The sequence below is a fragment of the Peromyscus californicus genome, unplaced genomic scaffold (assembly GCF_007827085.1).
Source record: "Peromyscus californicus insignis strain IS unplaced genomic scaffold, ASM782708v3 Scaffold_7__1_contigs__length_154581171, whole genome shotgun sequence".
NCBI classification, from domain to species: domain Eukaryota; kingdom Metazoa; phylum Chordata; class Mammalia; order Rodentia; family Cricetidae; genus Peromyscus; species Peromyscus californicus.
In genome coordinates, this window is record NW_026294595.1 from 152,697,939 (window position 1) to 152,724,561 (window position 26,623).

The window sequence follows — 26,623 nt, forward strand, 5'->3', positions numbered from 1 at the left end:
GCTCACAAGAACCTATGACTGTAGTTCAGAGGATCAGACACCTTCTCTGTTCACTGTAGGCACCAGACTCAAACATGGTGCACCTACATACATCAGGCAGAACTCCATACACATTAAAAAAAAGTCAGAAAAAATGCCAGGCAGCGGTGGCACATGCTTGTAATCCCAGCACTTGGGAGGCAGAGGCAGGCAGATCTCTGTGAGTTCAAGGCCAGCCTGAACTACAGAGCAAAGTGAGTTCCAGGATAGCCAGGACCATTACACAGAGAAATCCTATCTTGAAAAAAACCAAAAGGAAAAAAAAAATCATTAAAAAAAAAAAGACTTGGGGAAACTTAATTGTCGTTGTTGAGAGAAGTTCCTTTAAATAGGCCACAGTGCACTATCACAACATGTTTTGGGAAAGCAGGAGAGGAGGGCTTAGGGAGCAGGTGAACTGTGAGTTCTGGTGCTGTTACAGTGTGTGTATGTCAGTATTAAATGGGAACATGCCAGGCACAGTAGTATACCTGTAACCCCAGAAACATCTAGGAAGCTTACAGGAAGAGGAAGATTCGGAGGCCAGTCTGGGTCTGTGGAGACATATACATGGACTATACAATGTTGGTATGGTTTAACTGTAGCCATGTGATGGCATTACAAAGCAGGCCCTGTAAGAGGTGAGGAGGCCATGAGGGTGCTTCCCTCATGCATGGGACTAAGCCCTTATGAAAAAAGGTGTCCAGCCACAGTCCTGTAGCATGCTCTGGCATCTTTTACTATGTAAAAACACAACATTTGTTCCCGCTGAGACACAGCCCTACTAGACACTAAAACTGCTCTGCTCTGACCTTGGTTTTCTGCTGGAAACCAAAAAATGTTTATTTAGAGGTGCACAGCATCACCTGCTGAGTGAACCCTGTGTACACTTCTAGGATTTGAGTTGTGGGGAAAAGTTTACTGGTTACAACAGACCCGCCTCTGGAAGGTGCAGCCTGGGAGGCAGGGGTGTAGGGGGCAGGGTAGTGTGAACTGTCTGTACCTTCTGCTCAGTTCTTTTATGAACCTAAAATTATTCTGAAGAATTAAGTCTATTAATAAAACAAATGAAAAAAAAAGTCACACCTGCCAAAGTCAGCTCCCCAGTGCTGTGCCATTTTGTATTCCTAGTACTCAAGACCCCCAGCCCTTGGTAACTGTTCTCAAAGGTGAGTTTTCATCTATATTTCTTTGCAAATATGGACATGGACATCCTTTCAGATCCTTTGCCCTCAGGAAAAACTCTCTTCCTCCTCCTAGCTAGCCATGCCTACGCCACTTGGTTGTACTTCAGCTCTGTGAGCCGCATTCTCTCCTATTAGAGGCTCACAGGGCTTCTGGGTTGTTTTGGACAGTGGGGCTTTTGTTGTTTTTGTTTAAAAATGCTGGGGATCACTCAGCCACTGGGTCACATCCCCAGCTCAGGGCTTGTTCTTTTTCCGCAGGACTGCTAGAATTGTCTCCCCTTGTGGAAGCTGAAGACTACACAGAAACCATCCATGGTGTAGTCCACATAGGTCAGGGGCCAAGGTGGCCACTGCAGCCTACCCGGTGTTTCTCCCAGTGTCCTCTTGAACTTTTACATGGATTCTATTACAGGTCTGCATGTTCCAGGGGCCATATTTGTGAGCTGCAGTGGCTGTGGGGACCAGCAGCTTTGCAGGCTACCTGCATGCCTTCTCACCAACAGTCTCCACAGTAGCTGGGAAAATGAGCTTCCCACTGCAGAGTGCTTATGTGTGGAAACATGGCAGATACCATTCCAAGTGGGTCTGTGTGCAGAACTGCACTCTTTCCAAGCCAACCCAAGGCTCCTGGCTCATGAGAGAAGATACTGGATCCAATGTCCTCAGCACTCATGACCTGGGAGAAGCCCAAATCTCCTGGTTTTGAAATAGGGGTTCCTTGTGACCTCCAGTGGCAGCTTTGATATACGGTTTTGAATAAGTGACATTGACTTGCTGCCACTTGCCTGGAAGCCAGGTTAGATTTTCTTCTATTTCCCTGTTCCTGTCTCACGGTCCACTGGGCTGTAGTGACAGTAAACCTGTGTTTACCTCACTCCACCATTTTGGCCTCTGGAAACTTAGATTCTTAGAAATGATGAGATCTGCCTCAAGGTGTATGGTTTTGTTCATGTGGGCTTTAAACAGCACTGGCTGCTCTTCCAGAGGACCCAGTAAGGTTCCCAGCACTCACGGAGTGGCTCACAACTGTTTGGAACTCCAGTTCTTGAGGCACCTAAATACCCTCTTCTGGGCTTCACAGGCACCCAGCATGTGAGTGGTTTACACATACATATGGGCAAAATGCCCATATACATAAGATAAAAACTACAAAATAGAGCGGGAAATGTGACCAGGTGGTCAGGCACTGCCAGGAACGCACAGGCCCTGGAGGAGGGCATCAGAGCCCATGGAACTGGAGTTACAGACCGTTGGGAGTGCTAGAACCGAACCCGGGGCCTCTGGAAGAGTATCCAGTGCTTTAAACCACAGAACCATTTCTCCAGCCCCAATTAAATCTTTTAAGTTGGTCTTGAACACTTGGAAGTTTTCCTGCCTCAGCCTTTTGAGGGCTGGGATTACAGGCATGAGCTGCCACACCTGGTTAAATTGGAGCTTTTTTTTGGTAGTAAAAAGATGGAAACTGGGCCAGTGAGATGATGCAACAGATAAAACTTCGCTAGGCAAGCCTGACAACCCAAGCTTGCTCACAGGAACCTCGGGTGGAAAGTTGTGCTTAGACCTCCACAGGATGGATTCCAACAGAAAGATGGCAGATGCAAAGGGGTAGAAATTAATGCACCAGAATGCCAGACAGGAATTAAAATGAGTGAACCACTATGGCAGCATAAATGTATCTTCCTCTAGCTCAGGCTGGCCTGGAACACATTTGTGTCAGCGTCCAACAAGTATCGTTAAGTGAGAAAAGTACTTTTCACCTTTCTTTCAGAAAAAGCTAAAGACCCCACACGTTCCACACATACACTGATGTAAATTGTGAAGTATGCGGTGGGAAGCCAGAGATTCAGCACTGCTCAACCCTGGAGAGGGGTGGAGGATAGGCCTGGGGGCCTACCCAGTAGGAACTACTGCTCACTTCCTCAAAACTGTCAAAGATGAAGCAAAGTGGAGTGTAGGAGAACAATGTGGGGACTCTTGGGCTTTCCATTTTACAGGCACCTCTGCCCTCGGGGAAGGCAGCTGCACTCCATCTGGCCAGCCACATGCAGTACCTAGACCCCTTATAGGAGGACCAAGGACCCTTGGTGCTTTGTGAACTCCGCTCTTGCAGCGTTGAGCAACCCCCACGCTACCTTCCCTCCACCCCTGCCCCGAGCAGCCTCTTGTACTTTGCTGAAAGGTATGTCAAATTATCACCAAGTGACATGAAGTTGACATTTTCCTCGCTCCCGTGTCATGAGACTACCTCCTACCTTTTCAACCATGTGACTATTTTATGTCTCAGGCCCTAACATCTCGCTCACCGAATAATGCAAGTCAGACAGGCTGTCTTCCTGCGGGTGTGGAGAGTTGGTTCCATTCAGAACCGAGTGGGTAACCGCTACGGACACTCGTCCCTGGGTGCACGTCAGCCAGCTCGGCCCCGCGGGCACGTTAGTGTACCGTCCGGCGCCCACCACCCGGGTTCGGGCCTCAACCCGCAGCGCCGCCCCGCGGCAGAGGCCGACCCGCTGTTCCCGGCGCTGCCGCCAGGGGCCGCCGCCGCTCCCCTATGACACAGCAACAATAGAGGCCGCTCTGGCCCGCGTTTCCGCCGGAAACAGGCCGCCGGCGCGGAGGCGGGCCGGACGCGATGGACGGCGGCGGGGGCCAATCGGAGCTGGGCCAAAGCCGGACGCGCGGCTGACGGAACTCAATCGGCGGCGGGGCGGGCCGAGCGCGGGCTTCCGGCGAGGCCCGGCAGGCGCCGAGAAGGAAGAGCGAGCCCGGACGGCGCCCCTCAGGCCGAGTGTGAGCACAGCCAGGTAGGGGCCCAGCGGCGGCAGGTAGGAGCGCGCGGGGCCGGGCTCGGCCGGGCGGCGGGAGGACGGGACGCGGCAAGAGCGCGGAGCCGAGGCAGTCTGGGCCGGCCGCCGGTGCCCAGACGCGCCGGGCCGTACGCGGCGAGGCTCCGCGCGGGCAGGCAGTGACGTCGCGAGAGCGGGGAGCCCGCGGGGCTGCGCTCGGTCCCGCACACACCACCTGGCCTTGCACAGCCTGGCGCGCTCCCACTCCCGGGCCGCCGCGGGGCTGACCAGCGTTTGGGTGGGACATTGCGCACGCGACGCCGCACGATGGGCCTCGCTCTGCTTTTTCAGGATGACGACTTCAGGCGCTCTGTTCCCAAGCTTGGTGCCCGGTTCTCGGGGATCGTCTACCAAGTATTTGGTGGAGTTCCGGGCAGGAAAAATGTCATTAAAAGGAACTACGGTCACCCCAGATAAACGGAAAGGGCTCGTGTACATTCAGCAGACGGACGACTCCCTCATTCACTTCTGTTGGAAAGACAGGACCTCTGGGACCGTGGAGGATGTGAGTCCTGTAGCCAGACCAGGCCAGCGGAGGCTCTGGGCAAGAGCTGGGAGCGTGGGGACCACTGGTCTCACCTGCAGTAGATCGGTGTAGGGGTTGTCTGGTCCCAAGCTTGGCAGACTGCTCCAGTCACTGTGAAGCCATGCATCCCATGGTGACCATGGTTCTTTAGATTTTAGCAGGGACGGCTTGCTGACAGGTTGACAAAGTCAGCTGGTGATATCATCCTCAGCTTTGGCTTTAAACTTCAGTGTTGTGGAGGAGTGTACAGATCCGACCTTCACCACAGCCACGGGTAGTTTGAGCTCTTGGAAGAGGCCACGTCCCCTGAGGCTCTTTGTCTCTCAGACTACATTGTTCTTTGTTACACTTGATTGACCTTTTGCATTTTGGAGCACAGTTCCAGAATGTTTGTTAAAAGTCATCGGGTCCTCAGAGAACACCTTTTCTACCCCACCACTCTGGGCCCTCTTCCACCTCTGCTCACTGGAGTCTGAGCCTTCTGGACTCCACCCTGTTAGACTTGGGTCCAGGGGATGTAAACCTCGGCGGTATGTGTGGCTGACTGTCCTCCCTGTGTCTCCAGGACTTGATTATCTTTCCCGATGACTGTGAGTTCAAGCGGGTGCCTCAGTGCCCCAGCGGGAGGGTCTACGTGCTCAAGTTTAAGGCAGGGTCCAAGAGGCTCTTCTTTTGGATGCAGGTATGCAGGAGAATGGTCCACTCTGTTTCCACCTGGAGGGCCTGGGGGAGCTGAGTTCCCACCTATGGGAGTGGCTCGTGGTTAGCACCAGAGCTCTGCCCATGGAGTCATCTACAGACACACAGCTTCAGGTCTTCCGTTGCTCCCTGGCCCCTGGCCCTGGCTCCTGGAGGTGACACTCTGTTCTCTCAGCAGTTGAGTGTCCCCCTCAGGCTCTCTTGTGCTGTGTCATGACTCCCTCTCTCCCACATCTGCAGTGCCCCTCACATTCCTCCCTGTTGGAGGCCATTGACATATCTGTGTTTCTTAGGCTGTTAATCAGGTATTGCAGTAGTATGGAACATGGGCTCTCTTTTGGGTATATGGGCACCGTCTAGGGTCAGAAGCTAACATTAGGTATGTTCAGGGTGGTGTACACCTTTTCACTGTGGACAGTCACTGCCACTGTCATCCTGTCTAAAGGGGCAGCAGCTGTTGGTCTGCACAGTACCAGAGGGAAGAAGTTTCCTCTCAGCCTGAGTTCTGGTGACCTGAGCCCAAGGATCCAGAACCTCTTTAGGTGGAAACTCAGAGAGTGGTTGCTTACTGCAGACCGTTTCTCTACGGTTCTGAACATTGCTAATGAACCCCCATCACTGTTAACTCTTCCTAATTTCACTCTTGTAATGCCTTTCTTGGCCCTTTGCCACGGGCACAGGGGCCACACAGTACTCTATCCCCAAGTTTTGGGGGCAGCCATCCCTCAGGCAGTGTTGAGATGGGGGTTAGTTTATTACCTCTGAAGACACTCTAGGCTTCTTGTGGTGATGATTGGCTTTGGGGCCAGACTCGCTGCTGCCATTACTGTCTCTCTTAAGAGCCTAGACTGGTTTCTGTCTCTGTTGCTGTGACATTTGCAGGTCACTGTGTGGCCTGAATCAGGATGGCTACTGGGTCCTGGGAAGCCAACAGGCATGAGCCAGCTCCTTGTGCAAGCTGCTCAACCTTGGCTCTTTGCTTACCTCCTTTGGCAGGAGCCCAAGACTGACCAAGATGAGGAGCATTGCCGGAAAGTCAACGAGTGTCTGAACAACCCCCCCATGCCTGGAGCACTGGGAGCAAGTGGGAGTGGTGGCCATGAGCTCTCGGCACTGGGCGGTAATGATCACCTAGACCTGTGTGGGGCAGTGTTCTTCAGTGAACTGGGAGATTGGTTGTAAGACAGAACCCAGCTGAATTCAGTTCTGGTTCTTTCTCTGCTCCCATCTTTACTGGACAGAATTCACCTAGTCCCTCCTGCCTCCTTCCAGAACTATTCCCTGAGCTGCTCAGGGGTGGGGCCAAGGCCAGGCATCTGCCATAGTCAGCAGTGTGTAGTGACCATAGGTCCTGGCCATGGCCACTGCAGGCCCATGTCTGATCCTTGTGTTCTCCAGGTGAGGGTGGCCTGCAGAGCCTGTTGGGGAACATGAGTCATAGCCAGCTCATGCAGCTCATCGGACCAGCCGGCCTCGGAGGACTGGGTAACACCCCACTATCCCTGGCTTTCCAATAAGGCGCCTTTGTAGTGTTTGCTTGCAGACACAGTTTCCTCCCAGTTCCTTTTACTGGGGTCTCAGCCGTGTCTGTGTACATGTGTTCCTTGTACCACTTCTTTTTTGGAATGCTTGTCTGCTGGGTACAAGCTGGGTGGGCAGGGAGGGACCTGGTCTAATATCTGTGTGCATGTATAGTTCATCTGGGGCAGAGCCAAGGATGATCATGTTGGGTCCAGCAGATGTCTAGACACTTAGAAGGCACTGTTCTGGCCAAGTTGTGGCTGTTTCTTGAGCATGAATTGGGGTGGAATGGAAATGACTAGCTCAGTAAAAAAGCTTTTAGAACTCAGCAGACTAGAGTGGTCACTTCAGCCTCCTGTGGCCTGCCTTGTTATAACCCTCCCTGTTCATTCCTTGGCTTTGGGATTGGAATGTGTGGCTTCTTGAGTCAGAGGACACGGGGTCAGTGCCTTCTCGGGTGGGCTAGAGGTGTCTCTGCTCCTTTAGGTGGACTTGGAGCCCTCACTGGACCAGGCCTGGCCAGCTTGCTGGGGAGCAGCGGGCCTCCGGCAAGCAGCTCTTCCTCCAGGTGAGCCCAGGCCTCCAGTGCCTGATGTGGGTACCAGACCCCACCACCCGCCATTGCATTCTCTTTTCTGGAAACCTCACTTAGGATGTTACCAGGGGAGGTAGGCCTCCAGGCCTGTGGATTAGCCCTGAAGCAGTAGGCCCAGCTGTTCCAGCCCTTGCTCACTTTCCCCAGCTCCCGGAGCCAGTCAGCAGCCGTCACCCCATCCTCCACCACCTCTTCCGCTCGCGCCACCCCAGCCCCTTCTGCCCCAGCAGCTGCCTCGACCACCAGCCCAAGTCCCGCACCCAGCTCAGGTAATGGAACCAGCACAGCAGCCAGCCCGACCCAACCCATCCAGCTGAGCGACCTCCAGAGTATTCTGGCCACTATGAATGTGCCGGCAGGGCCAGGAGGCAGCCAGCAAGGTAAAGAGCTGCAGGTACCCATGGGGTGAAGGTCTGCTGCCCATGTACTCAGTGGCTCTTCAAGATGTGGAGCCTGGGCATGTCCATGGTGTCAAGCCACACTTGCCCATCCTTCCGATGCCTGGGCTGGGATTGGGCCACTGATGGCCACAATGCTTGTACCCTAGTGGATCTGGCCAGTGTGCTGACACCAGAGATCATGGCTCCCATCCTCGCTAATGCAGACGTTCAGGAGCGCCTGTTGCCCTACCTGCCCTCTGGGGAGTCTCTGCCCCAGACGGCAGATGAGATCCAGAACACATTGACCTCGCCCCAGTTCCAGCAGGTATGTATGTCCGTGGCACTCTCTGTACCTGTAACTTCTAGCATGGTGGGCCTGGTGGCGTAGGCTCAGCTCTGCATGAACGCTCTTTGTTGCAGGCCCTGGGCATGTTCAGTGCAGCCTTGGCCTCGGGACAGCTCGGCCCCCTCATGTGCCAGTTTGGCCTTCCTGCAGAGGCTGTGGAGGCCGCCAACAAAGGTGGTGAGTACTGATCCTCAATCTTGGCCGGAACCAGCCTTTTGTTGTGTGGAGTGCTGGAGGCTGTCTGCTTGGGTAGTAGCCCTGATGTGGCCATTTCAGATGTGGAAGCATTTGCCAAAGCCATGCAGAATAATGCCAAATCGGAGCCGAAGGAGGGCGACGCAAAAGACAAGAAAGACGAAGAGGAGGATATGAGTCTAGATTAAATTATTCGCTGTCCTTCCCCGAGTTGGAATTCATAGTTGTGTGATTCCGTAGTGGCGATTGTGATTCGTTGTACCCTCTCCTGCCCCACCTCACTAATAAAGTCCTCTCTTGTACCTGCCAGCTCTGATCTTGACCTTGTGTTACCTGTAGCTCCACTCCCCTGAGAGCTTAGCTGGTGAGGAGAGGGTGGTGGGGCCAGCTGTCACACTGGGTTCTGTGCCCCACTCTCAGGCCTGTACATGGCCCAGCCATTGCTGTGTGAATCACCACCACACTCAAGTGAAACTAGTCGCTTTTAATTTCAAAGGAGCCAGTGATTTTACAGATCTCAGTACTAACAGTTGTCAGTCAGAAGGAACAAAGTATAAATATAAATGTGTCTGTTCTGCAGTGTCCTTTTATCTAAAAAGACAGCTTAAACTAGAAAGTCTAGGCAGACACCAGAGACTGGGAACCCTCAATGCTGGAGTAAGGGGAGGGTACTGGGACTGGCCTGCCAAAGCCCACTGGACCCCACCTGCCCCTGGGTCAGTGCTGCAGAGTGAGCTGGGTCTGGGGCTAGAGTTCCAGAGGGGCAGCCACTTGTCCCCACTGCCCCCTGGACTTGTGCAGAAGTAGTCACAGTGACAGGGGCCCCGTTGACCACCAGCTTCCTCATGCATCCTCGATAGGCAGGGAGCTCTGGCTGAGCAGTTGTTGCCTCTGAAAATAAAGAGGGATCAGAGAAGATGATTGGTAGAGGAAGGTCATCTGTCCCTGCATTAGCCCGTCAGCCTGGTCTCTGCTGCCCCTTTGGAGGGTGAGAGGATCCCAGTCTCCACAGGGCAGTCCACACTTACTGGGCAGGCCCCCAAGGTGTAAAGGTGCTGGAGTATCAGCCAAGGTCGCAGGCAAAGGGCCTGTGGTGTGGTTGCTTCGTGTGTCTACCTCCAGCCGGAGCGTGTTCCTGCCCTTGACCACTGTGGAACAGATTGGTGTTTCCTAGCCAGCCAACCTGCAGTGCCCCTTCCACAACCTACCCTGCTCTACACAAGAGGGGAAGGGCCCCCTCACCTGCTATTCGGTGCCACTGTCCATCACAAAACTTGGGGTAGGTCACCCATGTGGAGAACTCTCCTGCCCCATCATTTGCCCGCAGCAGGACCTGGGGTGAAGGAAAGTTAGGTTCTGTCCACCAGAGGCCACAGTGGTGAAGAAATCACTCACCCAGCACCATAGCCCTGCTCACCTGATCTGTCAACACTTGGAGCTGCACGTAGTGGGTGGCCTGGGCCTGGCCCAGGTGGAAGATGAGGCCAGCAGCTGCCAAGGGCCGTACTTCTAGCTCCAGGGTTACATAGGGCAGCTTGGCCTTGGAGGGCTCTGTGGGGAGGGGCCGTGATGGGAGAGGTCCAGGCCCTTGCTTAGAGCCCCTATACCCACAGGACCTCCCTTGCCTCACACACCTAATGTGACAATTCCTTCGCTGCCTGGAAAGAACAGGCCATCCTCCAGGGGGCCTGAGACACAGGGTATGACCCCCACCATTCGTGATGGAGTCCTCAGGGGCCGCTTATCCAGCCGCAGATTCTTCACACAGCCACTGAACCCTACAGACACCTGCAGGAACAAGATGGTTGGTGTTAGGCTGGGACTGCTGGGGTGGACATCCAGGCCCAGGCCAGGGATGGGGGCAGTATGGTTCTCACAGGGAGTGTGGAGCTGTAATTGCTGGCAGGGAGACCTCCAACAAAGAGGGTGTAGGGCTGTAGGCCCTCTGCCCTGTGGACCCGATGGCGGGGTGCCTTCTGGCTCCAGGTCTGGCTGCCATCCACCACAAGCTGGATCTGCTGCATTCTCCAGTGCACAGACACCTGAGTGTGGGAAGTAACCTGGTCAGCAGTATCCCAGTACCTGGGAAGAAAGCAGCTTCAGAGGGCATTCCCTGTGCCCTGCCACCCACACCCTTTCTCCTTAACCTCTCACCCTGTGCCACTGGCCAGCCCGTGAATGCTGGTGGCTCTGGACCTGGAGTTGGGGCCCAGGGCCTTCCGTCTGTGCGACAAAGTGTCCATGGGTCAGGAAGAGTACCAGTGAAGGACTGTGGCTTGACAGGGGGGCAGCGGAGAGCAAGAGGCCCTGGGAAGCAGCATGTGGGCGGACAAGCATCGATAGATGGAGCCTGAAAGCCAAGCATGGCGTCAGCCTGGGCAGCACCTCCAACCCCACCCAAGCCTGGCCTGACCAACCTTACCTATTCCTGTGGGATGGGGAGACACCCACAAACTGCAGGTAACTGGGCAGGGGCCCCCCCAAACTGGTATGCATCCTGAATAGTCCCGAGGAGCCAGGGTGGTGTGCAGGCAAGGTCCTGGCTGGGTTGGCGACTGCGGCGGGAGACCTGGGGCACAGACCAGACCACAGTGCGGGGCCAGTGTGTTGGCAGCCAGCCTCCCAGCTACTCCAGCCCTGCCCACACACCACCTCAAATACCCCACCTTCTGAGCCATGGCCCTCGAGGTCTGGATGGGTTGGGCCGGTGTACAGCCTGTGCTCACATTGACACTGACTATGTTCTGCTGTAGGTCAAACACACGCTGTGGCCCTCGAAGTCTGTGGGGGGAGAGGCAGGTGGGTAGCTGTCAGTAACGGGAGTAGGGAGTCGGCTGAGACCTAACCCCTACACCAACCAGCTCACCGCTGCACAAAAACATTGCTGATGCAGCCACTGAAGTTGTGGGAGGTACCAGACACAGGCAGGCCTCCCAGGAGAAGTGAGGGCTCCTCAGGTTGGAGTGTGGGGGTTGTTCTCTGGCGGAATTCTATCTCCTGTGGCTGGTCGTCCACCAACAGCTGTACCCTGAGGAGAAGACAGTGTTTCCCATGACGGCACATTCTTCTTGAAGGGCCAGCCTCACCCAGACCCTCCTGTAGAGCATGCTGGCCCTGTTTCCCCCCCTGCCCAAGGCAGGGCTTACTTTCTGGTGCCATTGGTGTAGAAGGCAACATAGTGGGGGGCGCCGTCGGCAAAGACTCCTTGAGTTTCCACCACTGTTCCCATAAACTGGAGTGTCACATGGCCCTGCTCCAGGGACACCTGGTATGGCCCATCCTAGGGACAGGGCCAAGGTCAGCTGGCTAGGCCGGTAGTCCAGACTCATCCCTTCCAAACCCCCACAGGCCCAGACCTGGCTACAGCACAAGCCAGTTGTCATCAGCTCACCGGGGAGGCACGATAGTAGAGCAGACTGTTCTCCTGGGTGCCACGAAAGCCAAAGCCAGAGTAGACCTCGCCAGTGACGGGCATCACATTGGGAAGTGCCAGGGACAGGAAGCCGTGGCCATGGAAAGTCATGGCACGTCCCACCAGCAGGTCAGCGGTGCAGCCGAAGCTGATGCCCGTGGTGTTCAGTCGTTTCAGATCCACATACTTGCCCAGAGCCTTGATGCCTTTGATACAGCCGCGGACAGAGCCTCCCGAGGGGAAGAGCTGCTGTAGGCTGCAGGGCACCAGTCAGATCTTGAGTGGCTGCCCTGCTGGCACTGGAACCCCACATGCCCCAGGGCCCATGCTCACCTTGGGGGTAGCTGCTCAGGTGGCACCCCCCCCAGGTAGTAGGCATCAGCCATCTCCAGCATGTTGTCCTGCTCCACAATGAACACAGTGGCCCTCTCCACACGCACCAGCACGCGTTTGTGGCTGCTGGCCAGTAGAAACACCTGGATCTGCAGGGAATGGGTAGCAGGCTTCAGGAAAGCCAACTCCCTGCTGGTCCTCCTACCCACAGGCCCCTTGCCTTACCGCCTTGCTGGCTGCTGTCAAGGGTTGTGGGGGCTGCAGTGGGATGGCCCTCTTCAAGCCTGAGCCAAAGTCATAAAGGAGCACAAGGGTGCCTTCCTGCACTGCCAGGCACAGGAACTGGCTCTGCAAGAACAGAGCAGAGCGGGGTCAGCTCAGGGGCATTAGGAAGAGCCAGAATAGGGAGAAGGTGGGGCGTAGGGTCAGCCATGCCTCTTGCTTGAGGAAAAAGATGATCCCATTGTAGGACACAAGCCGCAGCTCCTGGTCAAAGCGCTTTGTGTTGCTGATCTGCTTTTCGAAGCTGATGCGGGCAAAGCCACTGCCGTCCAGGTAGGAGCCATCCGTGAGCCATGGGTCACCAGTGGCCTTGGAGCTGCACATTAGAGGCTTTAGGTCAGTGAGGGGGCATGGGGGATGAGTGGAGACACAGGGTGCTAGGCCTTACCTACCGAGCACAAGGCTTATCCACTGCAGTGTCCAGCTTGAAAGTCTGCTCAAAATTGTAGAGACTGACCACCTCCTCATTCAATGTGTCCATCTCAATGCAGCCCAGGTAGCCAGGGAATCGGAGGGGTTCAGGGGGCTGTGGGTAAAGTGCATGGTCAGGGCATCTTCCTACTTCCTAGAGACCAAGGCAAGGACTTTCTCCCAGGTCAAGACAGGCAGGACTGCCAGCACACTCTAGGACTATCCTGAGGCTGAGCCAGGCTCACCGTGAAGTTGCTGGGGTACCCTCCCACATAGAAGACAAAGTCATCAGGCTGTAGACTGAGTAGGCCCTTTATCCCAGGGGCCACTGTGTCCCCCTTGATCTCATGAACCGTCGGCTTCTCCACCGTGACAGACATGTGGCCAAACTGGAGGGTCCTAAGAGCAGAGGTGAGGGGTGAGAAATAAAACAGGGGACTTTGAGCCACAAGTGTCTAACCTCTTTTCAAGGGATCTGTACCTGTCAATGCTGATGGCTGCAAACTGCTCCCCAATGTTCTCGTCAATGCTGAGAGTTGTGGGGCCGGCCTCACCTAGCCTGTACACCCAGTGCACCTTCTGATTACGCAGAGACACTCCCATGTAGTCCCCAGTGGCCTGTGGCGGAGGCCAGAAGATGCAGTTAGGATGGGGACCAAGCAACACCCATTTCTAACTTGCAGTCCCCTATGGCCCATCCCCACTCCTGCTTGGTTAGTACCTGGCGGCTGCCCATGTACAGAACAAACCGGTCCCCAGTGTTCTCGCCTGGCGCAGGTGCGGGCACTGGGCTCTGTAGGTAGAACTTGAGGGCAGTGTAGGCAGCGAGGTCAGCGAGGTCCCGTGGGACACGCAGTTGCACCCCTGAACGCCCATTGAACTTCATGGACACCTTGACCTGGAGTGCAGCACTTGATCGGTTACTATCCAGCTTCCCGCGTCCCACTGTTCCCACATACAGCCCTAAGGTGAGAAGCTACCCACCTTGTTGGCAGCACCCCGGGCTTGGGCAATGAGCTTGCGCACACGACCAATGTTGGCAGACAAGGCCAGGCTGGCATTATGCACTCCACGGTTCTCCAGACGGCTTAGTTTGGCCAGCAGCTGTGGCAGTGTCTTCTCCAGGCTGGACACTGCAGGAAAGGTGGGCTGACAGCCTTGTCTCCCATAGCTTGACCCCCAGGAGGACAAGGACCACTGGATCACCTGAACTGCTTGCATCACGCTCCCCCTGGCTCAGGTCCTGGCCTCGCAGGCCCCCCAACTGGCTTTGCCATTGCTCCACATTCTTCTGCATGCTCTGAAGCTGGGACTGAACATGGTTGGCCGTGTCCCGGGCTTCGGCAGCCACAGCCTTGGCATGAGCGATCTTCTCACTGGTCTCACCTGCAGCAGATGAAGGCCATGGCCAGCAGGGGCCAACTTCATGTTCCTAGGCCCCACCTAGGATGGCCACCCTAGATGCCCACCCACCGATAGCATACACTCCATACCCATGTCTCAACACATTCAAAATTCTACCCAGACACCTTTCTTGACCCTGCAGTCCTCCCAACCAGGGACTACCATCAATTCCCAAGACTTGCCCAGCTTTTGAGGTTTGTACTCAGGTGTGCATGGGACATTTTGGTGGACACAGGGAAAGGAAACCTAGACAACTAGGTCAGACCATGCTGTTGTCACTTCTGAACCCTCTTGGGAGAGGCAGCCAGATGAACCCCACTCTGACCTCTATGGTCTTCTCTAGGAATGCCCTTCTCCTGAGCCAGCAGGTTCTGCTGGACATCCTCCAGACCTACGCACGGCTACACGCCTTGTGCTCTCACCCACGTCTTCGCCGCTGTCCAGCACTTCTACGACCTGCTTATCTGTGCCAAGTGCCTGGGGCCGCTGTGTTGGTGACCTGTGCCTCAGGTCAGAGGCACAACCCCAGACACACTGACCACAACAGTGACTCACAGGCCACCAGTGTGAATGTGTCCACTTCCGCAAGGCATTATGGGGCACAAAGGAGCGAGAGGCAAGAGCAGGGATAAGCCACATACCTGTGTCCATGGCCAGCATGGCTTGTGCCTCCCGGATCTGGGCTGCCAGCTGGTCCTTCTTGGTCCGAACATCGTGCAGCTGGGTCCCTGCAGCCTGCAGGCGGCCCTGAGCTGTGGAGGAGGAGGCAACCTCAGTGACAAGTTCTACCCAACCCTCCTGGCCCATAGATGAATGGAGAGCAAAGACAGGGTCCTTGAACCTCATCCTTCTCTGGCTGTGGTCCCTTGGCATACCACTAAGACATGATCATCACCCCCTGCCCTCCAGAGTGGAGCCATCTTGAAGAAGTCACATAGGGCAGGCATGTCCAGTGCCTATTGATTCTCACCCTGAACCACACTAGAACCATCCCAAAGCTACATGGACGTGTTCCAGAGGTCAGTGTACTCCCAAGGATCAAAGTACTCACCAAGGCCCAGCCTCTCCCGGTGCCCAAGGATGGTCTCCTCCAGGGCACTGCTGTTGGCTAAGAGCTGATGGGCTCGGGCTGCTAGGCCCCGCTGTACCACTGTCTGCAGAAGAGCAGGAGCTATTTTCTCAGGGCCGTTCACACCCCTAGGGCTAGGGAGCAGGGCTCCTGTGAGCCACAGATGCTCACTCTCACCTCCCATGTGTGGCTGGCCTGCTGCAGTGCCCGGCCTGCAGCACCCTCAGCAGCCTGAACAGCCTGCAGAATGCTGCTATAGGCATTGGAGGCCTCCACAGCCCTCTGAATGAAGCGGTCCTGATTGATGCCAAAGATGATGCTGCAGGGGTAAGGAGGATCATGGGATACATGGATAGGGGTGTTAGAGGTCACAGCTTGGCTAGCCATATCACAGGGTCTGGGCCTTTAGATCTGCCCCTTTCTGTCAAAATTTGGGCCCCAAACTAACCATGGGGCTACAGAAAGCCTAGAACTTTCTGGGGTACTGACTTCTCCCTCCATGAGCCCTCCCAGACCAGTTACCCTACTTAGGGTCAATTGCACCCACGAGCACCCAGGCTGCACCCTAGGGAGGGGATGCCACACACCCAGACAGATTGATCGCCAGCTGATTCAGCTTCTGAGCATGGGCCTCAGCAGCCTCTACCAAGTCCACCTTGCTGCTGGCAGGAGAGAAGGCCTGCATCTTCTTCAGTAAGGGTGTCCAGGCCCCATCCAGACTGGCGGCCAGGTGCTCTAGGTCCTGAGGTGGGGGGTAGGATTTATTACTCTCCTGATTTGGGACCCCAGGACCAGAGGGTGCTCTGCATGCAAATAAGTCCAGCACATCTAAGCTGGCAGCAACCAAAAATCTTGGAGGGAACTGGCCAGGAATAAGTGAGATGGTGGGGCTATATTTACCTCCTTAGCCCGGTCCACGCCCTGTAGAAGCTCAGAAACACGACCCAAGGTGAGGCTGGCAGCCTGAAGAGCAGCCTTTAGGGTGGCATTGTCCTGGGACAGCTCTTGTTTCCATTGCTTGGGATAAAATTTTAGGAAAGTGAGAATAAAGGATGAAATGGGGCCCTAAGCATCATGGGGAAGGAAGAAGGGAGAGCTGAGGGAGAGCTGAGAGCAAGGAAAAGGGAAGAGCAATGAGAGGAGGGAGGAGGGCAAGGGTAGGGAAGAGCAGGGAGAGGGTGGAGATGGGGTTCAGGCAGAAAGGACAAAGAGGAGGGGAGATGTGGAGAGGATAGAAGGCAAGGAGAGGAGGGAGAACAGGAAGAGAGTTGATAGAAGGCCAGGACATGGAGAAGAGAGGCCTGGAGAGGAGCTGGGAGCGGGGAGAGGGTGGGAGGCAGAACAGAGGGCAAGCAGCCGGTGTACTTACCAGGGCTTCGTTCAGCCGCTCCTGGTTGCGGCTGTTGAGTTCATCGGCCTCCCGGGTAGTATTCACCGCGTGGTTCAGGGCCTCACGGAGGTCCATGAGGCCAGCCTCGTACTGGGCCAGCTGGTCCCGAATGTGTGTGGCCAATGACTGGTTCTCCGCCCAGACGCCGGTCAGCTGCTTCTGCACACGCGCCATCACTGGCCAACACCAGAGCAGGTGTTGGTACCTAGACCCCTTCATGAACCCCAGTCTCGTCCACCCTGAGCGGCCCTGCCTGATGTGATTTGGCCCCACTCACGCCTCTGGGCTTCTGCCAGTTCAGCCTCTGCCACTGCCCGTGGGGCCCCCAGGTCACGAGTCCGCATATCCCAGAGTAGCCGCTCCACTTCAGCCAGTGCCCAGCGCAGCTGCTCACCAGACGGTGCAGAGGCATTGCCTGGAGACACTTGGCCCATGTGAGACGCCAGCTCTACAGAGAGAGGATCGTCAGAGCCTTGGGGTGGCCTCCACTCATCTACTTCCAAGCCTGAGACCCATCCAGGGCATTTCAGCAGGCCACAGCACATACCCCAATAGCATATCAGTGGCTCTTAGAGGATACCCCCCTCTCTGCCTTTATCTCCTATACCCGTTCTTTCCTGCAATCCTGGCATGCTGGTGCAGGCCATTCCCTGGCCTTCCCTAAGCAGAAAGTTCAGTTTTTATTTTCTTCCAATCCTTTGGCTGTGCCAGATCCCGTCATAAGCTTGGGAGCCCAGTTTCTTCTCAGTCACTGGACTGTTTGCCACTAAGGAGGTTTGCAAGTATTCCCAGGGGAGCTGGGTGAGGGTCAGTCCAGCGCTAAGGGAACAAAGAGACCCTGGCCAACCAGCCACTTGCCCAGAGGATAAACATATAGGACCCAGCCAGCTCAAGGGAGACTTCTAGGAGGTCCTGCCCACCACCCCAAGCAGCCCACCTTATACTGGGCCCATGCATCAGCCAGCCTTACCACTCAGAGCACGGTCCATAGCACGCACGGTCTCCAACAATGTCTGTGCCCGGCCCAGTGTGGCCTCTGTGTTGTCCATCAGCTGGCCCGCCCAGTCTTGGGCCCCTATGGCCTGTGGGTACAGTTTCCTTCAGCTGTGGTGTTTGTGGGTACATGGTTAGGGCATGAGTAGGGTGAAAAGGTTGGTGGCCCTGGAGATGGTGTGGAATGTGTGGAATTAAGAGAAGTGGGGGAAGGTGGGTTTGGTGTCAAGGACTGGGGGGTCCCGGGGGTGAGGGCTTCTCGAGGAAAGGCACCGCAGGACACTGGGCTGGGGTGCACAGGTCTTGCCTGACTGCCCAGCTGCTCAACACCCTGTTGAAGGCTTGCACTCTGTTGCTCTAGGGTCTGTAGTTGCTGTGTTGTCTGGTAGCGGGGTCCTAGTGGGCTCCGGAGCTTACTCTGTGGGGGCAAGAAGTAAGTACCACATGGCCATCTGGAGGAGGCAGGGAAGGCAGATGGGCATGAAATACCTGCAGGTCAGCAATGGAGGCATTCAGCCTATGCAGCCTGGCCCAAGCTGCGGAGCTAGCATTGATGCCTTGCAGCTGCTGGCGGATGGCAGGGAGGAGGGCACCAGCTTGCTCGAGGTCATCCAGAAGCAGGACCACACAGTGGTCACACACTGCAGGCAGAGGAGAGCAGGCACTGAGGATACGGGTTAGCCAGGGATTAGAGGACCAACCGAAGAATGGGCTAGCACCATGAGGTCAGTAGAAGAGGCCAGCACCAGCGTTATGGGAAATGGAGAGACTGGGTCAGGGCAAGAATTAATCAGGAAAATAGTCGGCACAGGGTCAGAGTCAGAGAAGCACAAGAGGTTGGCATAAGAGACTGAGCCACGCCAGTTATGTCAAAGTCATAAGGGTAAGAGGTCAGCAAGGGCATCCCAGGGTCAGGTGAAGACCCTCATCTGGTCAGGAGGAAGCTGGTCTTGGAGGCTATGGAGCAATCTATTGGGGGAAAATCCTGGGCAGTGAGGTCTACCGAAGGGGCAGTGGCCAGTTTCGGAGCTACATCCCCAACTTAGGAGTAAGAGAGTGGGTACCAGGTTAGCATGGATTTGTGGAAATTCCTCAGGAAATGGAGACAGACAGCTGGGGTCCCTCTGAGTGCTGAGGTTACTTAATACAGGGAAGGAACACCAGGTCGTGGCAGGCCTGAGAACCATACACCAGGCAGGATAGGAAGAGTGGGCAAAGAGCAAGAAGGGTGCAGTGAGGGCGTACCTTCACAGTGTACGCCGTGGCCCCCAGGCCCGCCTGGAACAGGCACCTGGTGCTGCTGGCTACAGGTGTCACAGCGCTCCCCACTGAGCCCTGGGGGACAGGTGCAGCGGCCTGTGTGTGGGTCACAGTGACCTCGTGGACACTGGCAGCCTGCAGCAAGAGGGATAGGTAGATATAACTGTGGATGTCCAAGTATGCCTGCCTCTCCACCCTGCCTGCCCACACTCCTGTACTCACGCCTGCAGCCCTTCTCTGGGACCCCCCAGTAGCCAGGGGCACACTCGCGGCACTGGGGTCCTGCGGTCCCTGGCTGGCAGTGACACTGACCGCTCTGGGGGTGGCACTCAGAGCCCTTGGCAGCTGGTCCACAGGCACAAGGGTGGCAGCCCTGGCATTGCTCAAAGCCGAAGTGTCCTTCCTATGATACACCCTGCAGTCAACAGCCTGCCCAGCCCTCAGCACCACACCTCCTCCAGCCCTGGGCTATCTCAGGCTCTCCCTCAGTAGACCTCCCTGTAGCCCGGCCCGTCCTCAGGCCCACTCCCAGCCCTACCAAACAGCGATCACAGCGTTGTCCGGTCACGCCCGCCTTGCACAGGCAGCGCCCACTCTGGGGATCGCAGGCTTCTGTCCCGCATGGGGAACAGTCACATCCTATAGAAAGCGGGGGCTGTGATAACAGCGCTGTCCCCTATCCCAGTCCTTCCAAACTACAGCCCCTTCCTTCCTACAGTTTTTCCCATGACTTGGCCCAGTCCTCTCACACCCCAGTTACAACCTCACTGGTCCTGTCTGGCCTTCTCCCTGCAGCCTTGCCCTAAAGGGGACAAGGCAAGGATAGGGTCTGGCCATGAAGCTGGCCCACCAAGGAGGATCTGACTGCAGGGAAGGAAGCCTGGTCACACTGGCATATAACCTGTTCTTAGGGAGCATCCAAAATCCCACCCAGTGCTTACGGGTGCAGTTGCCGGGCAACAAAGCATCACCATAGAAGCCAGGGGCACAGCTCTCACAATGGGGCCCGGTGGTGTGACGAAGGCAGCCGCGACAAGCGCCTGTCAGGGGGTCACAGTCACTGAAGATCATGTTGGGGTCTCCGTTGCCACTGCAGTCACAGGGCTGACAGGAGCTGCCCAGCACCAGAGGGTTCCCAAAGAAGCCAGGTGCACAACTGGGGATGGGAGACAGAGAGAGGGGGCAGTCAGGGTCCAGTGGCCCCACTCAGGGTCCCTAGGGTCTGTACAGATTCACCCCGCCTAGTTACCGCTCACAGGAGGCCCCGGCATAGCCTGGTCTGCAGAGGCACTGGGTCCGGCCATTTCGTAAGATGCAGCCATCTGCAAAGCTACAAGAATGAACAAGTAGTTGTTGCACATCAGCACCTCTCCACCAGGGGTCGGCACCCGGTGCTGGGTTCACCTTCTGGGCCTACCCCAGCTGCTCAGGGCTGCAGAAGGGACCAGGTGCTGCTTACTTGTTGGAAGGTACTGCCAAGGGGCAGGGGCAGCTCACACAGGGGGCTGCAGGGTCGTTGGGATCAGTGCTCACAAAGCCTGCCCTGCAGCGCTCACACTGGTCTCCTTCTGTGTTGTGCTGGCAGTTCTGGGGCACAGTGGAAAGTCAGTGCTGAAAGCAGACACATCCCTACCCCACCCCCACTGCCCTAAGCCAGCTGGTATTCTGGGTCTGGGCCGAGTTTATCTAGAACCACAGACCCTGGGGTCTTCCTTGGCTGGCCAGGCTCCAAAGAATACTCACCACACAGGTGCCAGAGCCAGGAAGGCAGCGGTCCGAATGACCATGGCACTGACAGGGGACACATCGGCCCAGGAAGAGACCTTTGATGTCCCTGTAATAGCCAGGGGCACATTCCTGGGGGAAGACAGGAAAAGCATTAATGATTGGGTAAAAAATGTGATGCCAGCCCCAAGGCTGGGCAGACCAGATAGGCAGCTCACAGGTCAGTCCCTGGGGACCTTCATGCACCATGGGGTGCTGCAGGGATACCACACCATGGATCACAGGGCCCAGTTGTTGGATGCCAGAACTGTTGACCCTGTGTGGACCTGTGAACACACTGCTAAACGTAGATGGCACGGCTCAGGAATGACTAGACTATGTGGTGGTGACCAGAGCTGCCTTCTTTCTATTCCAAACATCTTTTTCTAGTGGTGGTCAGTCACAACCCTTCCAGGGTATCATGCTAGACTACCCAGAGCCACAGGCAGTTGGATATCAGTAAGGGAGGAGAGGGTGACTGCTGGGAACTAGGGTGGATCGGGGAGGATGGTTGTGCGGTTACTGAGTGAGCAATGATGGGTGACGGCAGCTATGTGTATGGAGGGGTGGCAGTGATAAAGGGTGGGGAAACAGGTGATGATGGAGTAGCTGACTGGAAAGGAGGCTGGCAGGGTTGTAGAGAGGAAGACACGTGTAGGCAGAGATAGGACAGAGTGAAGGGCAGATGTTGGCAGACGTATACTCGGGAAGGACCCATGGTAGGGGCACCTTCATGGTCAAGCACTCAGCCTCACCACTTTTTACCTGGCATGAGTCCCCACGGTAGTTGGCAGGGCACATACACAGTTCCACATTGCTGGCTGGGGGCCCCCTGCCAGCCTCGCTAGCCACCTCTAGTACCACTCTACGCAGGGAGACAGTGGCAGAGGTCTGTGGGAAGAGGGCACGGATCTGCAACTGCTCGAGGCCGGCCAACACCATCATAAGCTCTTCGCGGGACACCGTGTTGTGAGTCTCCAAGTGACGGAAGTTCCCCTGCGGAGCCAAGATAGCACCTCAGCTGGGGTAGAGCACAGAGTACAGAAAGACCCACCTGTAGAGGACAGAGGCGCACAGAGATCACAGGAATAGGAAACTCCCTCAGTCACCCATGAGGAAAAGGAGCAACTGGGTTCCTACCTCACAGTCAACTCCAGGTATATTAAGAATTTAAATAAGCAAAGAAAATAGTTCAAGTTTTTAGAAAAACAAAAACATAAATGGGTCCTTTCTGACATTAGAGAGATAAATATTTTCACAAATAAGACACAAAAACTGAACAAACATGAAAACCTGATAAACTTAAATATACCAAGAATTTATTGAACAAAGAACATTTTAAAAAAGAAAAGAAACTACAGGGTCGGTTGCTGTGGGATGGTTTGTATGTCAAATTACTCTGATTGGTCAATAAATAAAAAACTGATTGGCCAGTGGCTAGGCAGGAAGTATAGGTGGGACTAACAGAGAGGAGAAAAGAAAGAACAGGAAGGCGGAAGGAGTCACTGCCAGCCACCGCCATGACAAACAGCATGTGAAGATGCCGGTAAGCCAGGAGCCATGTTAGCAAGAAGCCTGCTATGGCCATACAGTTTGTAAGCAATGTAAGTCTCTGCGTTTACTTGGTTGGGTCTGAGCGGCTGTGGGACTGGCGGGTGACAGAGATTTGTCCTGACTGTGGGCCAGGCAGGAAAACTTTAGCTACAAATGGCGCCCAACGTGGGGCAAGAGTTTCCACCTAAAACCTGAGTAAAAAGATTCTAAAACGGAGCTAAAAACAGTTCCTAGTTGTTTCTCTCAAGTTAGCAGCAGCCTGCATGTTTGAGCTACTATCTACTATGGTGGGTTCCTGGCGTGCGTGCTCAACCTGCAGTATGGCGGGAATGAGGCCTCTGCAAGTGGCACATTAAGCTGTGTGGTGGATTTAGCCTTTGCTAATACAAAACAAAAAGAGGTTTCTGGGCTACACGCTGCTTTGATAGAAGCATAGACCCACTATTTCTGAGACTTAATGGCTCCCAGAGCTGGCGGAAAACATACCACCGCCACACTCTTGCTATGGCTCTAATAGCTCTGACCCCCAGGCAACTTTATTAACATACAATTAAAATCACATTTCAGTACAAGTAAAATACCACCATATTTCCCCTTTTCTATTTTAATAAAAAGAAAAAGGTTATAACTAACAAAAGAAAAACTATATACAAAAGTACAATAACTATATACAATATAAACAAGTAATAAATGTCTAAACAATGTCTAGTCCATTTGTATTTGACAAATTCAGAGAAAATAATTTCATTATCTATCCTATTTTGGTAAGTCCAAAATGTATCTAATTCACTTTCTATCCTAATTAATCTTCAACTATAACTAACTAATCTTCAATTCCCTCAGAGACCCAAGAAGGAAATAATATTAGCTAACAAAAATAAAAACAGGAAGTGCATGCAAGCAATTTCCAAAAAATTTGTGAGTTGACAGAAACAGCCAGCTGCCTGGACAGTCACCTGAGGTTTCTCCACAGGCAACAGTTGCCTGCCCTCAGCCTGACAAGCAGAGTTCAATCCCCAGGACCGCACGGTGGGAGAAGTGAACCAGCTCTTCTCAACTGTCTGATTCCACATGCACGCTGTGACATGCATACATGGGTGTGCATGCACACACACACACACACACACAACACACACACACACTCTCTCTCCCTCTCTCTAAATAAATAAAATGTAACAAATTAAAAGGATCAAGCTACAAACTAGAAGACAGCTTTGATGTGTCTAGAGGAAGCTCTTTAAAAAGTAAGAAAGGTCAACAAGTCAGACACAGAGGGGCAGCTCCCAGAGTGGATCAAGGAACCCCAGGGCTTCTCATCCACTCTGTTCAGGGGTCTTAAAACCAGAGATGACCCACTCAGGGAGATCAGAAAGGAAGACCACTGGCCCCTGTCTCCTACCACCGGGCTCCATTGTGGAGAACAGTGAGTATGTTGACTATGGCTCCTTTGGGTCCTTCCTGGGCAGGACTGGGGTCCAGGCCAGCTCTGCTCACCTCTACCAGTTGTAGCTGTCCCCGGTGAATGTGGCCGGGTGGAGGGTATGCTAGCTCCAGGAAGGCGATGCTCATCTGGTTGCCCTGAGAGCAGACACACATGGACCAGGGTAAGGGCTGGCAACTGGGCTGGCCCACTATCCCAGCCGGACACACCCACCCCACTCAACCACCTGCAACACCACATCTGGCCGGCTCTCATAGGGAATGAAGACATCACCACGCTGGGGCTCTGAGTGCAGCTCATAGTGGAGGGTCCCACCGTAGGATGACACCTGGAGCCAGCACAGAGGGAACGGTCGGTCCTCCTCTTTCCCACACCCATTCCTTATAGCACCCTCATCGGGCACGCTCCCTTTACAATGTGTTTCCAGGGTCCCTGGATGTACCCTATTGGCATGCATTTCCCCCAGTACCCCAGAGCACTTCCTGCCCTCAAAGTACAGCCCTTCAAACCAAATGCCCCTGCTCACCCTGTCGCCCAGGTAGGAGGGTGGAGCCTGCCAGTACAGCTCTGGGAAACTGTCAGCCACGTGACGCAAGTCTGCATGGAGCAGCTCCATCTCAGGCCGATGCTCATGAGGTACCACCTGCCGATCACTGCTCAACAGCACCCAGCCCTCCATGTCCACAAACTGTGAGCACACACGTGGGTCACATAGAGTGGAAACTTGGCCTTGCCCTGCATTCCAGGCCCCTCTAGTGACTCCCATCTCAGTCCCAGGCTAGGGCAGGATACCTCATGTCGGGCATGGTTAGAGCTCCCACAGCGCTCTGTTGCCCCAAAACAGAAGCAGCGGGTACAGCCCTTGGGGTTAGCAGTGTCCAAGGAGAAGGTTCCCAAGCGACATTGGTCACATCTTGAGCCCTGTACATTCTCCTACGGTCAGGGGACAATGAAGGTCAGTTGGCTGTGAGTTGAGGACCAAACAAACCATAGATCGGTTTTAGACCTTGCCCTCTAAAAGCTTCTAGGAATCCCCACCTTCCCAGAAAGGCTGCTGAGGACAATGTCTCAACTGAAGCAGATGATGCAGGAAAGTGACCTGGACACAAGCCCCTGCTCACCTTGCAATGGCACTGGCCTGTGATGGGGTCACATATACTAGCCATGGTGCCAGCCTCATGGCAGTCACAGGGGCGACAGCTAGGATAACCATAGAAGCCTGGGGCACAGGTGTCACAGCGACGCCCAGCCACATTGGGTCTGCACCTGCATGTGGATAAAGGCAATGTGAGGCCCCTCTAGCCCTGGGTCACCCAGAAGCCATAGGATCTAAGCCCCTAGAGTCTTCTGAGATGCAGAGGAGTGAGTTGTTGGGTGAGGGGCAATGCTCTCCCTGACCCGAGATCCCACAAGACAGTAGGGTGCTATCTAGACTCACTTGCACTGGCCACTGTCCATGTCACAAGTGGGATCTGTCAGTTCCTGGACTCCGGGTCCTGAGCAGTTACACTCCTCACAGCCAACCAAGGGGTGGCAGCCAAAGCTCTGTGGCTGGCAGACCAGGCAGTCAGGGGGGACAGTGAGTGGTGGACAGATGCACTGACCTGTGAGCTCGTCACAAAGGCGGGTACCGCAGTCACAGGCTGTTGGGAGGATAACATTATTGACCCCTCTGCCCCACTCGGGCCCCAGGTGCAGCCCATAAAGATGTGGTAGGGAGAGCTAGGGACACCACCCTAGTTCCACCCCTTCCTCATAGCTCTACCCCTCACATAGTTCCTTTGACATCAACCATGTGCCACTGTCGGGGCTACTGGCACCTGCTGCATCCTAGAACCTTCTAGAAGAGGTGCATAGACAGGAAGTGACGGGACTGGTCTGCTAGGCTCCAGAATTTTCCCTTGATCACCATGCCCCCTGGGTCCTAGTGCACCCCATCTCCCAGGAAGTCCTTGGAATTCAGCACACTGGCTCTGATGCTCTGAGCATTGGGTACTTACGCCTGCAGCTGGGGAAGCCCCAGTAGCCGGTGGCGCAGCGGGAACAGTCACGGCCAATGACATGGCTCCGGCAGGGACACTGGCCCCCGAAGGGTTCACATGTGGGGCTTATGGCACCCACCTCGTGGCAACCACAAGGTAGGGCCCCATTATTGTAGAAGAGAGACAGGGAGGCAGCAGCATTCCGGCAGAACAGGGATGAGCTGCTGGGGCTACAGTGAGGAGCAGCGGTGAGGCTGGCTCCTGGCCTGACCCCTGCACCCCAGACCCGTCCTGCCTCACCCAGCCCACCTGATGTGGTAGCCCTGGGTGGCACAGTGGCTGATGAAGTCATAGGATTTGTCCAGGGGCTGCTCATGGAGGTAACTGGAGCTGTAAGCATCCTCGGGGACGATGAGTATGTAGTCCTAAGAAACAATACCTAGTCACCTTCGCAAGGGTCCAGCAAAAGGGCCTGGTTGGGGGAATGGGGACAGAGCCTGTAGGCAGGAACAGGTACTGAGGCAGCCCCCTCAGCCTGGATAAGGCCGGGGCACGGCAGTCCTGTCAGGCACTTAGGCTACTCAGAAAGGAAGTTCGCCACAGAGTGGGACAGTGAAGAGATGGTCAGCCAAGCCTCTCTGTTGCTCATGTCCTCTTCTCTCTCCCGTTACCCAGGCTCCACTTCCTCTGGGGAGGTCCCTCCACCAGTGGGACTTAGTGGCAGCTCTCAGGGACCCTCTAGAGCCTCACATGGCACACTTGTGATGGGGGACACCCTGGCAAACAGGTGACATGTTCTGGCTGAGACCCACAGATATTTGACAGGCATAAAGGGAAGACCACTCTGCAAGTGGGCCTCACCAGCCAGAGCCAGCGGCCTTCTGGCACACGCACGGTCACAGTGAGCTCGTTGTCTGTAACGTCCAGCATAGTTTGACCCTCACACAACACCAGGGTACGGCAACCATAACCATGTGGGCAGAAGCTGGCATTGGCGTGGCCTGGCAGGGGTCAA

The 26,623-nt window shown here is 55.2% G+C and overlaps 2 protein-coding genes across 3 annotated transcripts in view; one reads left to right on the top strand and one right to left on the bottom strand.

The window, feature by feature from the left end:
* The first annotated feature begins 3,537 nt into the window (after nt 1-3,537).
* On the top strand, nt 3,538-8,622 carry Adrm1 (ADRM1 26S proteasome ubiquitin receptor). Of its 2 annotated transcripts, none has more exons than XM_052725433.1 (10): nt 3,538-4,030; nt 4,343-4,556; nt 5,143-5,259; nt 6,273-6,396; nt 6,675-6,761; nt 7,284-7,365; nt 7,540-7,772; nt 7,940-8,097; nt 8,193-8,295; nt 8,395-8,622. In XM_052725433.1, exons 2-10 carry the CDS (start codon nt 4,344-4,346, stop codon nt 8,499-8,501), a joined length of 1,224 nt encoding a protein of 407 aa, XP_052581393.1. In that variant the 5' UTR covers nt 3,538-4,030; nt 4,343; the 3' UTR covers nt 8,502-8,622. The 2 variants fall into 2 exon arrangements, with proteins under 2 accessions (XP_052581393.1, XP_052581392.1); XM_052725432.1 differs by having other exon boundaries at nt 3,538-4,009.
* Nucleotides 8,623-8,782: 160 nt separating this feature from the next.
* The window catches only part of Lama5 (laminin subunit alpha 5), a 49,115-nt gene continuing 31,274 nt past the window's right edge, over nt 8,783-26,623 (bottom strand). Inside the window, 49 exon segments of the mRNA XM_052725419.1 lie at nt 8,783-9,204; nt 9,342-9,461; nt 9,556-9,646; nt 9,731-9,864; nt 9,948-10,101; nt 10,191-10,355; nt 10,468-10,663; nt 10,736-10,794; nt 10,796-10,882; nt 10,980-11,094; nt 11,180-11,341; nt 11,460-11,593; nt 11,705-11,981; nt 12,059-12,207; nt 12,284-12,406; nt 12,494-12,656; nt 12,733-12,866; nt 12,997-13,150; nt 13,233-13,369; nt 13,473-13,649; nt 13,736-13,884; nt 13,958-14,137; nt 14,797-14,907; nt 15,207-15,309; nt 15,402-15,543; nt 15,812-15,966; nt 16,125-16,241; nt 16,594-16,790; nt 16,892-17,062; nt 17,585-17,696; nt 17,915-18,025; nt 18,097-18,248; nt 18,853-19,002; nt 19,090-19,270; nt 19,406-19,506; nt 19,809-20,023; nt 20,117-20,197; nt 20,327-20,454; nt 20,611-20,724; nt 21,397-21,627; nt 23,680-23,763; nt 23,853-23,954; nt 24,153-24,314; nt 24,419-24,559; nt 24,748-24,892; nt 25,065-25,269; nt 25,627-25,838; nt 25,918-26,033; nt 26,470-26,609. Of these exon segments, the coding sequence (XP_052581379.1) occupies nt 8,960-9,204; nt 9,342-9,461; nt 9,556-9,646; nt 9,731-9,864; nt 9,948-10,101; nt 10,191-10,355; nt 10,468-10,663; nt 10,736-10,794; nt 10,796-10,882; nt 10,980-11,094; nt 11,180-11,341; nt 11,460-11,593; nt 11,705-11,981; nt 12,059-12,207; nt 12,284-12,406; nt 12,494-12,656; nt 12,733-12,866; nt 12,997-13,150; nt 13,233-13,369; nt 13,473-13,649; nt 13,736-13,884; nt 13,958-14,137; nt 14,797-14,907; nt 15,207-15,309; nt 15,402-15,543; nt 15,812-15,966; nt 16,125-16,241; nt 16,594-16,790; nt 16,892-17,062; nt 17,585-17,696; nt 17,915-18,025; nt 18,097-18,248; nt 18,853-19,002; nt 19,090-19,270; nt 19,406-19,506; nt 19,809-20,023; nt 20,117-20,197; nt 20,327-20,454; nt 20,611-20,724; nt 21,397-21,627; nt 23,680-23,763; nt 23,853-23,954; nt 24,153-24,314; nt 24,419-24,559; nt 24,748-24,892; nt 25,065-25,269; nt 25,627-25,838; nt 25,918-26,033; nt 26,470-26,609 (7,184 nt within the window). The 3' untranslated portion in view covers nt 8,783-8,959.

What these genes read in the sequence shown, in the direction of transcription:
- Adrm1 (XM_052725433.1), top strand. Translation starts at nt 4,344, where the DNA reads ATGACGACTTCAGGCGCTCTGTTCCCAAGCTTGGTGCCCGGTTCTCGG. An exon ending in AGCCGGCCTCGGAGGACTGG is followed by an intron (nt 6,762 to 7,283) that starts GTAACACCCCAC and finishes CTGCTCCTTTAG; the next exon opens with GTGGACTTGGAGCCCTCACT. An exon ending in GGAGGCCGCCAACAAAGGTG is followed by an intron (nt 8,296 to 8,394) that starts GTGAGTACTGAT and finishes TGGCCATTTCAG; the next exon opens with ATGTGGAAGCATTTGCCAAA.